General features: G+C 47.9%; 1 protein-coding gene across 1 annotated transcript in view; it reads right to left on the bottom strand.

Annotated features, from left to right (window-relative positions):
- Positions 1-969: 969 nt before the first annotated feature.
- Positions 970-11,048, bottom strand: part of clint1a (clathrin interactor 1a) — a 55,266-nt gene continuing 45,187 nt past the window's right edge. The window contains exons 11-12 of the mRNA XM_084331871.1: positions 4,050-4,236; positions 970-3,913 (exon numbers count right to left, since the gene is read on the bottom strand). Coding sequence (XP_084187997.1) covers positions 3,687-3,913; positions 4,050-4,236 — 414 coding nt within the window. The 3' untranslated portion in view covers positions 970-3,686. The remainder of the gene's footprint in view (positions 3,914-4,049; positions 4,237-11,048) is intronic.

Below are 11,048 nucleotides of genomic sequence, written 5' to 3'. Positions count from 1 at the left end.
CTACGTTCAGATGGTCTCCAGTACGGTACACAGGTGATGAAGGGACTAGGCTACATTCAGATGGTCTCTCCAGTACGGTACACAAGTGATGAAGAGGTTAGGCTACGTTCAGATAGTCCCTCTGCTTTGTAAGCAGTAGTGTATTTGGGAGTGTAGGGTAAATATAGTCAAGTTAGACCGCGCTCACAAGTTCTCACACTGGGTGCTGTAATCCCATAAAGTTCAGTATATCAAAAAGCAGGGTAGCCGGACCAGCACTCACAGGTTCAATGTTTTTTTTTAATGGCAGCCATATCACTGAAGAAGGACATTGTCCGAAACATGTCTGCTTTTTATTCAGGCTGCCATTAAAAAACATTGAACCTGTGAGTGCTGGTCCGGCTACCCTGCTTTTTGATATACTGGAGTGTAGGGTAAACCCACCTCTTCTAGGCATGATGGTGCATTTACCCATCAACAGAATTATCGACACATGGATTATGAGATCACAGCGTCAACATACTACTCATCTCAACTGCTGTCACATGACTTGCTTTTAAGTTAGTAACTCTTAGTGAAATAGGACTCAAGTCTTACTGCCACAGGTGCCTACGCTATAAAGTAGTAACTCTGTGCTTCTACTGTTCTCATCTCTGCACCATGTCAGTAACATCATGTTTATAGTCTCATCTGCAGCGCTAGGTGTCTCATTATCAAAAGGACTGACACACGGGGCAGATAACGGGGCTATGGTTTTGGTGGATGCTTTTTTGCCCCCTTAGTCTGCCCACAGCAGCAAATTGCAGGCAAACACAATTCCAATTCCAACACTTTTTGTACATGAAAATCACAGGGTGAATTTAACAATCCCATTAACGCTAAATGTAATTTAGTGTCAGGGGTAATGTTTCCAAATTCGCTGCTGAAGCCCTTTTCTAAGAGGCTAATGACGTAGCACGCCAAATAACACACACCATTAACACGTTTCAATCAACGGTTTAATGTTGTAGATAAAGGATCATGATGTGAAAATCAAATCATAAACGGGAGAAAGAAAAATTGAATTTCATTTTGATGCTTTTTTTTCACATTTGCATAAGCTAGTGTTTTCAGTAACAATCCTATATTACAGAAGATCTCAAAACAATTTAAAGTAGAAAACAAAAATAAAATAAAAACAACCCCTATGGATAATATATTTTTCAGAAGAAAAAAAGAGTAAATAGATTTTGGTCATTTTTTAAAAACAGGTAATGCCTCACTCTTGATACAAGGCTACGGGTGTGAGTGTGCTTTAGCCTCACGCGCCCCTCCGGAAAGGACGTCACAACCTCCGAGCCTCTTGGGGGTGCTGCAGAGTCCACTGTCTTTTGCTCCGGTCAGTGAATTATTAATCTAGACTTTTGAACATACTAGAAATGCCACAAAAATGTACTCGTTATCAACCTCCCGTTTCAGAGTCCCTCAATCACTGATCGTAAGGCGAAGGAGGGGGCGGGAGGCGAACACCAGCAGGCACTTAAACCCCTGAAGAGTAATTTTGTCTGTCGTGTTTCAGATATGGATTAGACTAGTACTCTAAAGACAAACCAATTGGTATGGAAGCTAGTTGGGATAGTTTGGGTCCCGTTGCTCGCTCACTCAAGGTGGCATTTCCCCACCGAGTCTAGCTGCGTTCTTTAATTTCCGATGTAGAGGAGCATATGCAGCCACGAGGTACAGCATAGGCTCCTCCACATTGGAAATTCATTTAATGCAGCCGTGCCGCTACTGGGCTGGAGTCAGCGGCCCAGTCACTCACCAACCGCATTGTCCCACAGCAGTAGACAAACTTTCAAATGTTTTTTTTTAAAGTACTTTATCTCATTATCTTCTACTGCAAGCTGCTGCAATGTGAAACTAGACGTGTAACCAGGGCTGTCCTCTTAGTCCATTTATCATTTGGTTTGGTCTTAGTCCACCAAGACTTTGTCTTTAATCAGGTTTTTTTTTTATGCCGCTCCCCCCCATACGGAATGAGTTGTTTTCTGGAAGAAGACATAAACTGAAGTCATATCTCTGGTAGCACTGGATTTAAAGAGGCCTTTCTGCATAATTATATGTGGGGAAACACAATTCTACAGATTTGTTGATTTTTTTAAATCAACAAATCAATTAGTCGACAAAATCCGATTTTTTTTTATTGACTAAGAGCTGCAGCTGAGGACAGCCCTGCATAACAGCAAATACCAAGTGGAGGTAGCTACAGTGTCTGGCTACAGTGTCTTCTAACACATGACTTCATTTTTACCATATCGGCCTGACGGAGAGGAGACACGAGGCGAATGGGGAGCGTTTACCGCAACGCGCCGGCGGACTCTGTTCTACAGACAACACTTACAATCACTCTTTTCAACACCTATTCTTCAGGTTACTGGATGGAAGCTTGAGGTCATTTTAGGTCCTATAGGTTTATCTGAAGCATTCTAGTTACCACTAAGTCTGAAAGTCTCAGTGGTCCCAACAGGACAGAACAAGGGAATGAGCAACAATCACATCAGAGATCTGAAAAGATGAGGGAGGAGGGGAGGAAGGGGGGTCAGAAGTACGAACACACACTGCATCTCCCTAGAGCGACTGTCATCAGCACCGCACAGTTATGTCCGTCTTCAATAAAGAGGTTAATTGGAAAAAGGCAAAATGACTTACAGGCACTACGTGCTGTAATGACGAAAAACACGACCCCCTTTTAACAAGGCCATTCTATCTAACCGATTATCTCATTTGGATGCAAGGCGATTATACTCATCGTTCCATTTTTCCTTTTAAAAAAATATACCCCTAAGAAAAGGCCACGAAGGATGGGTCCGTTGACGGGAGCGACATTTCCCCCCAAAATCAACGGGTCTCAATCACACCGTTCATTCACTCATTCATAACGTCGGGGACAGGCCACGTTCGTTTAGCGTGTGTGGACACTAAAGGTACAAAGGTAAGGTATCAAACTGGCGACGTGCAGCACAGTACCTTGCGATAGGATAGGTCTCGATTTGACATCAGGATTAGTCCACATGATATACAACTCTTCACGTCGTTGCCGTCTCTCGACCGAGGACTTAATAACTTATTTATCTGGGCACCACAAGTCTATTTACAGGTCAAAGGGGAAAAATAAGAGGTAACATGACATTCTTAAAGATACATTAGCAAGTTAAGAAGGCTGATCATTTTTAACCAAACTTATATCCAGTAATGTTACTGAGAGCATATCCTTCTCAAAAAATGTATATAATTATATATATGTATATATAAATTTCTTCTTTTTTGCAAACCTGGTGATTTCATTTGATTGAGGTTATAAAGCAATATCCCCCCCCCCCCCCCCCCCTGACATTCTCATTGTGGAAGATAAGTGCCTCACACACTCTTCCTCTCTCTCACACCAATGAAACACAACCGCTTACAGCACACCGTCAGCACTGTGTCGGTCTGCCCTCGTGTCCATACCTCATTGGTTCCCACTGATAAAAATGCAAACATTCATTTAGATCCATGTTGCTAGACACCATTATTATATAAAAAAAAAAAAAAAAAAAGGGTGTTGGTATTTTGATATTTGACATCATTCAAGTACTCTTTGTTTGCAGCTCGTAACAATCCTTCACCGGCGGACGGAGAGAGAGAGAGAGAGAGAGTGACGCTGCTCCTCCAGGTTCTTTGTTGTTCCATCACTTCCCAAAGTTACCAAAGTCAGCGAAGGCATCCTTGGGCTGTTGGACCATGGAAGAGCTCATCCCCATGCCAGCCTGTGGCATCCCCATGTTCATTCCCATCATGCTCATGCCCATCCCAGCGCCGGGGTGCATCATGGGATTTGTAGGCGGCCTCACTTGGGAGGGGCCGAGGTTCATGCCGGCGAACCCTTGGGAGAACATGTTGACGGGTAAAGGGCTGCCTGGGGAGAAGAACACAAAAATAGAACAATATACTCCAAAAGCCCCATTTCCATATTTCATGAAACACTATTAGGGACAAAATGTTTTGACGGAGATGGCTAAACCTAGCTCTCTCGCTAAAACCCTGTCTCTCACCTTGCTGAAGTGTGTTGAGGCTGGGTTGGGCGGCCTTGGGGGGCTGCATGCCCGGACCCAGGAAGTCAAGGCTGATGTTGACTGAGGGGTCCGACCAGGTAGAGGGGACACCTGCTTTCATTCCAGTCCCCTGGAAAGCCATTCCTTGCTGCATGGGCTGTAGGGGAGACCCCATGTTATGGATGAGCTGGGAAAGATATAACAGATCACAGATACATCAAAAGCATAGAAATATACAGATTAGAGCTGTCAATATTTAGAGCCCTTTTAAATTGGGCAATATTATCACAAACGTATCGGTGTACAAGTTGGCCAATATGAAACCTTTTTTAACAGAATATAATGCAGATAAAGATATTTTGCGTGCTAATATTATATCAATACAATGATGCCAAGTATTGATATTTTAAAATAAATATATAAAAAATTATTCGACAATCTTATTTGCAATAAAAATTTTAATTACGTGAACAGACGATATCTTATTAGATAAAACAGATGATGTATATATATATATGTTTATTGCAAATATTCGTGACATTACAATAGCGTGACTAGTATCGTGATATCGTTACCCCCAATAAAAGGTTCCGGTGAAATCGAAGGAACTAACCCAGAGTTCCAGGCCTCCATCATGACCTAAATAACACTGATAGCGTTTGTAGACAAGTGCTACCGTCTCTTCACAACTCATTAAAAACGTGCCATCAACGGTAACCAGGATCAAAGAGGCAGTGGTGGGCGTCTGTTGCTCAGTGAAACAATTTTTTTTTTAAGTGGGTCAACAACCTTTTAATATGCTAATACGGCCTACGTACAAGGGCTTTAGGGTTGGGTTTTTATTAATAAAAAAAAAAAAATCAATCCGTGTGTCAGTAAGAGGAGGAGTAGTGGGTGGTTAGTGGGACGTCTAGGGGACTGGGGCATCTGGCAAGGCTGTGTGTTGTTCCCCCTCTATATCATGACTGTCCCTGCATCTTCCAACCACACTGGGTGTGTCTGCAATGTACTTCATGTATACAGACTGTTGTGAAGGATCAGATTAAACCGAATATATATATTTATTTATATATATATATTTAAATAGTATTTGTATATCGTTGATATCCCCTGTATATTCCTTGTACAATATGCACTGAATATTCCTTTAGTCTACTAAACAGCCCATAATAGTTTCATTCTACCATTGGACAAGAACCTGGCGCCAGCAGCCATACCCCTAGGTTCAAGTTCAATCGTGCCGCCCAACATGCCGAGGCAAGCCCGGTTCCGCGTAGGAATACGTCTGGCGAAATACGAATGGTACTATTTGTTTACAGCGCATATATATATGGCGCAAGTAAAGTAGAACTTTCTTTTTAGTCCAGTTCTTTACCCTCCAACAGAGTGACAGACGCGAAGCCTCACCCACGACGCACGTGTGGTGCAGTAAGGCCTACTTGGCCTCAGAATAGGCATTGAGATATCGTGTGGATTAATAGTTGAATTGTCATAGTTTATACCGTCGAGTTCGACGTATTCTATTAAGCTAATAATAGTCTATTTATGTATGGTGCATCGTTCGGTTAGAGTTATAAAGTTATCAGTACCCCCATCGTTCCTGACGTTATCTGGAGTCTTAACCAGGCTGGGCAGACCACTAGTGGTGCTTGCATCCGAGGAGCTCCGGGCCAGGGCGACTGGACCTGTATATTGGATTACTCTACCCGGACGACGGCGAGCCTTCCACGGCTTGGATTATGCTTTGGGTGCTTTGATTATTCCATGGATAACGGCCAACACTGCGGAGTGTTGGAACTACCCCCCGGAGAGGAGCAAGGTGAGACGGCGCTCTACACCAGTGAGGTCGCCTCACGTCTCTCCGTTGTGGACCGGCAGCTACTGTCCACCAGAGGGTCCAGCTGTATTCGTCTGCGGACCGAGGTTCTGTGGGCACCGTGTTCAAGACTTTGAATTCTCCCAAGAAATCGTCGGCCAGATGGGATACCGCCAGCGGCTTCTCTAACCCCCCCCTCCTACTGTCTTACAACCAGCGGGACCCCCCCCCCCCCCTTAGTGTATCCAGCTATAATCATTTAAGTACCATCGCTATAGTTTCCTAAAGAAACGGGTTGTATACTTACTCCCTGCGTAACCAGAGATTGGACATTCAATGTTGATTTACCTACGAATACTCATTTGCCATACAAGTGCATTTCAAATCATAAGTGTAAACAAGTGAACGTTGTATATACCTTTTGCTATATTAAATATTCGATTTCTACATTTGTGTGGACTTCGTTTCATCAGGTGGGAAAGTGTTCATCATATTTATATCATGTACTGGATGGCCAGAAGTTAAAGTACAAGAGGTAGTGGTTTAATATTACCATATCTAACAATACAGTCAGGGAATTGTACCCCTCAGTTACAATTGGTCCTTCGAACCGGATGGTAACTAGTGTAATATTAATATAGTGTTATTAATATTGAAATGGCCTATGATGAACACTCCACGAAACGGTCCTCCTAACCTAGAACGCCCGCGGCGCAGACGACAGCCACCTCAGTACTTAGAGGATTACACTGTCAGTCAACTACCTAGCCTTCGACAAACGGTAAACGCGGTAAAAGTAGAAAGTAAAATTATGTCTGACCTTAACGACCAGGTTTTCCCGACCACAGAGGCCCTAGTAGGTTCTAATGTAACTGACCAAGCTCACGGTGGGGACCAGGAGGGAGCTGACATGCCTTTACCCCCCGCCACTACCGAAGAAGTAGTCCCCGACCAGCCCCGGGAGGAAGACAACCCTACAGAGAGAGAACTCTGCACGGAAGAAGAGGAGGAGAGCGCCGAGGAAATAGAGCTCCAGGACTCCCCAACGAGTACACCCAGGAGCGGCTCACCCAGGAGCGGCTCACCTCCACAACCGCCTTCCCCCAGCGAAGCGGAGAGGATGCTACAACAGGCGTTCCTCGTCAGCCTGACAGCCTCTACCGAACGCGATCGACTCCAAGCACAGACGCTTAGCGAGCGCGAACATTTTACTATTGAAAGAGAACGCCTCCAAGCACAGCAACGGAGCGAAGAAGAGCGCACACGCCTGGAGATGAGACGCCTTCAGACGGAAGAGAATATGGCAAGAGACCGGGCCGACGCCCAGCGCGCCGCTGCCGGTGCCCAAAGAGAAGCAGATCTCACCAAGCGCGAAGTCGAGCGCGACAAGTTACAAGCGCAGCTAATGGAGCAGCTGATCCGCAAGGCAACACCCTCTCCCTCCGCCAGGGGTTCAAGGAACTCGTCGAGACAACAGTCAAGGGCAGCGTCTCCTAACCGAACAAGCGACCCTGAACTTGACCAACAGACCGAGCCTATACCCCCTGCAGACCCCCTTCCCAGACCGGTCCAAGCGAGACCCAGCTACAAGGAAGGAGCGGCATACACTGCGGAGAAGCTAAATAAACGATTACAGGATCTGGAAGATCTGATAGAGGAAGAAGAGGAGAACCAAGCCCGACGACAGCACAGTACTCCACCGGACCAGGAGGTCCAGTACAGCCCAGGCTATACCCCCGCGGCGCTGCGCTACAGACCCCCGACTCTATTCACGGGTGAGCACGACGCACGACCAGCCCCGAGGAATAGCACCTGGACCAGCGGGCCATGGTACCCTGTCGGTACCAGCCCACAGAGAGGCGCAAGAGGGGACTCGCCTAGGAGGTCTCTCCCCCAACGCTCGCCGATGTATCAGCCATCCACGGCGTCATACATTGCCACGCCGTCGTTTCCAGACTTCGCCTATGAGAGTCGAGCACAGTACACGGAGCTCCGGATGTGCTTAGAGACAATGATGGTGGATGTCGCTGATGAACGCCACAAGTATGCAATATTACTGAAGCACCTGAAAGTACCGCAAGCGCACAATATAGCGCTGGCCTATGCTACCTCTTCGACCCCATACACAGCGGCCCTAGCCGCGCTGGACCAGAGATATGGACGTATATGGGATTACGTAATCCAAGAGATAAGGCATATTGATCGCCTACCCCCAGCAACAGACAATCGCTCATTAGACGACCTGTCAATCAAAGTGCAGTCCCTGGTAGGGATGCTGGGAGCGCAACGGGAAAAGGGCATGCATGAGCTATACGCCAACTCTAACGTCGAGAGGATTTTGGAGAAGCTGCCACCCGCAAGACAAGAGCGTTTTAGGCGGCAGAGAGACTACCGGGATCCCAACGGCCCCGAACCATCCCTCCTTGATCTAGCCGACTTCCTGGCGAGAGAAGTCAGCAGCTTACGACTGGATACATTCGGGCGGAGCACGCCAAGCTCGAGAGAGGGACCCAGGAGAATAAATGATGGAAGAAGATCGGTGACTGTCATGCACCAATCAGAGTCAGTACCGAGCAGTAAGAGCCACAGTACCCCCTCGAGAAAAGAGAAGTGGAAGATAGTGTGTCCCTACTGTGAGAAAGAACACTGGCTGTCACAATGTGACCTATTCACCAAGATGAATGCAGAAGAAGTGAGTCAATGGATAAAGTCCAACAGGCGCTGTTACCGATGTGCGCGACCACACATGGCAGCCGAATGCCGCCTAAAGAAAAGGTGCAGTCGGTGCGATGGAGCCCATCTAGATATACTACACGACAGTAACAGAAGACGGCCTCCACCTGCACCACCGAGCGGCACCAAGGCAAGTGTCATGTACATTGACCCCGCCAGCAGCAGCGGCGCCCAAGTGCTCTTAAAGGTAGTCCGTGTGACATTGAGCTACCAAGATAAAGTCATGGACACTTACGCCGTCCTTGATGACGGGTCAGAGAAGACCCTTCTGCTCGCGTCCGCTGCGGCCCAGCTGGGACTGCGGGGGAGCAAGAACGAAATGACGATTCGGACAATAAGAAGAGATTTAAAGACGATAAAGGGCGAGAATGTCTCCTTCACTATCGCAGCAAACGGGCAGCCAGAGCGACGGTATAAGATTACAAATGCTTTCACCAGCCAAGAAATAGGACTATCGCAGTACACCTACCCTATCGCCAAGTTGATGGATAAATATGTGCACCTGCGACAACTACCTATCCCGCTCATAGACGGCGCTACCCCGACCCTGCCGATGGGCTCCGACCATGCAGAACTCATAGTCCCGATTGACCGGGTCCATACAGGACCCCGAGGCTGTCCTGCAGCAGTCGAGACCCGCCTAGGGTGGACCCTACAAGGCCCCCTCGCTAAATCTCTCAACCGAACAGCAGCCACTAGCTGCCTCCACTCCAGAACGACAGAAGAAGACACCACTCTCCTGCAGCATGCCGAGAGGCTATGGACACTAGAGACAATGCCCTTTAAGAACGAAAAGAAAGATATTCGTTCTAAAGAAGACATTTACGCCATCAACCTACTCGAGCAGGGGACAAAGAGAGTCACAGTCGGCGGAGTGATGAGATACGCAACTCCACTCCTGAGGCGAGAGGGAATGCCCACCTTTCACGCAAAGAAAGACGCCACGGAGCGCTATCTATTGAACACAGAGCGGCGCCTAGCCAAAGACCCCGCTCAAGAGCGTGTGTACCGCGCTGAGATTGAGAAGCTAATCACAGCGGGACACGTAACAAAGATTGACATTAAAGAGGCCGATCAGACGACCGAATCATGGTACGTGCCGCATCACAAGGTCCATCACAACGGCAAGGATCGCATTGTGTTTAACTGCAGCTACCAGATCGGATCCCAAAATCTGAATAAAGAGCTCTTGCCCGGCCCCACACTCGGCCCCTCCCTACTAGGCGTGCTACTGCGCTTCCGCCAGGACAAGGTGGCTATCAGCGGGGATATCAAAGGGATGTTCCTGCAGGTGAGACTAGTAGAGGAGGACAAGCCCCTGCTGCGGTTCCTATGGAGAGAGAGGATCGGAGATGAGAACCCAGCCATCTACCAGTGGGAAGTACTCCCCTTCGGAACCACATGCAGCCCGTGCTGTGCTACATTTGCACTGCAGAAACACGTCGCAGAGGACCCAACACCAGATGAAGAGGTCCGACACAGTGTGAAGAACAGTTTCTGCGTGGACAACTGTTTACAAAGCGTTTCGACTCAAGAAGAAGCCGAGGCTCTCCTAATCAAGCTACGCGCCTCCCTGATCAAAGGCGGCTTTGATCTCAGGCAGTGGGCCAGCAGTGACCCGCACGTATTGCGCAGCCTCTCCCCCGCGGACAAGGCTGCCAGCAGCGAGACCTGGATGGCGACCATCCCAGGAGAAGCCCAAGAAATGACACTAGGACTAGTCTGGCGCTTCAAAACAGACTCGCTCCACTATAGACACAAACCCTTGACTCCAGAGCAGGGAAGGTCGACGGCGATACCGACCACCAGACGGAGTGTGTACAGAACACTCGCCAGACAATATGACCCGTTGGGATGTATTCTACCTTACACCACCAGGGCAAAGATGATTGTACGAGCACTATGGGACAAGGACCAGGGCTGGGACGACCCAATACCCGCACACCTTGCCTCAACATGGAGAGAGTGGGAGATGGAACTCCGCTCACTCCCAGGCGTCAATATACGCCGCAGCTACTTCCCATCCACAGTGAGGCCAGAGACATGCAAGATTGATCTACACGTCTTCAGCGACGCCTCCGAAGTAGCCTATGGATCGGTGGCCTACTTGCGTGCCCAAGAGAAGGAAGGAAAGATACACACTGCTTTCATCCTGGCCCGCTCAAGAATAGCCCCACGAAAGCAACAATCTATCCCGCGTCTAGAGCTCTGCGCAGCCCTAGCAGGAGCGCATCTAGCCACGTTAATCCAACGTGAACTCACCATTCCGGTGCACAGAACAATCTTGTGGTCAGATTCCACGACAGTACTCACATGGATCAAGTCTGATTCATGCAGATACAAAGTCTTCGTGGGAGTCAGAGTCACAGAGATTCAAGAGTTAACAGAAGCAGCGAGCTGGCGGTATGTGGACACCAAACACAACCCAGCTGACGTCATCACCCGGGGAA

Source organism: Notolepis coatsorum (assembly GCF_963971535.1).
Source record: "Notolepis coatsorum genome assembly, chromosome: 16".
Classification (NCBI taxonomy): domain Eukaryota; kingdom Metazoa; phylum Chordata; class Actinopteri; order Aulopiformes; family Paralepididae; genus Notolepis; species Notolepis coatsorum.
Note: the sequence above shows the minus strand (reverse complement) of the source record. Positions and strands in the feature narration are given on the sequence as shown.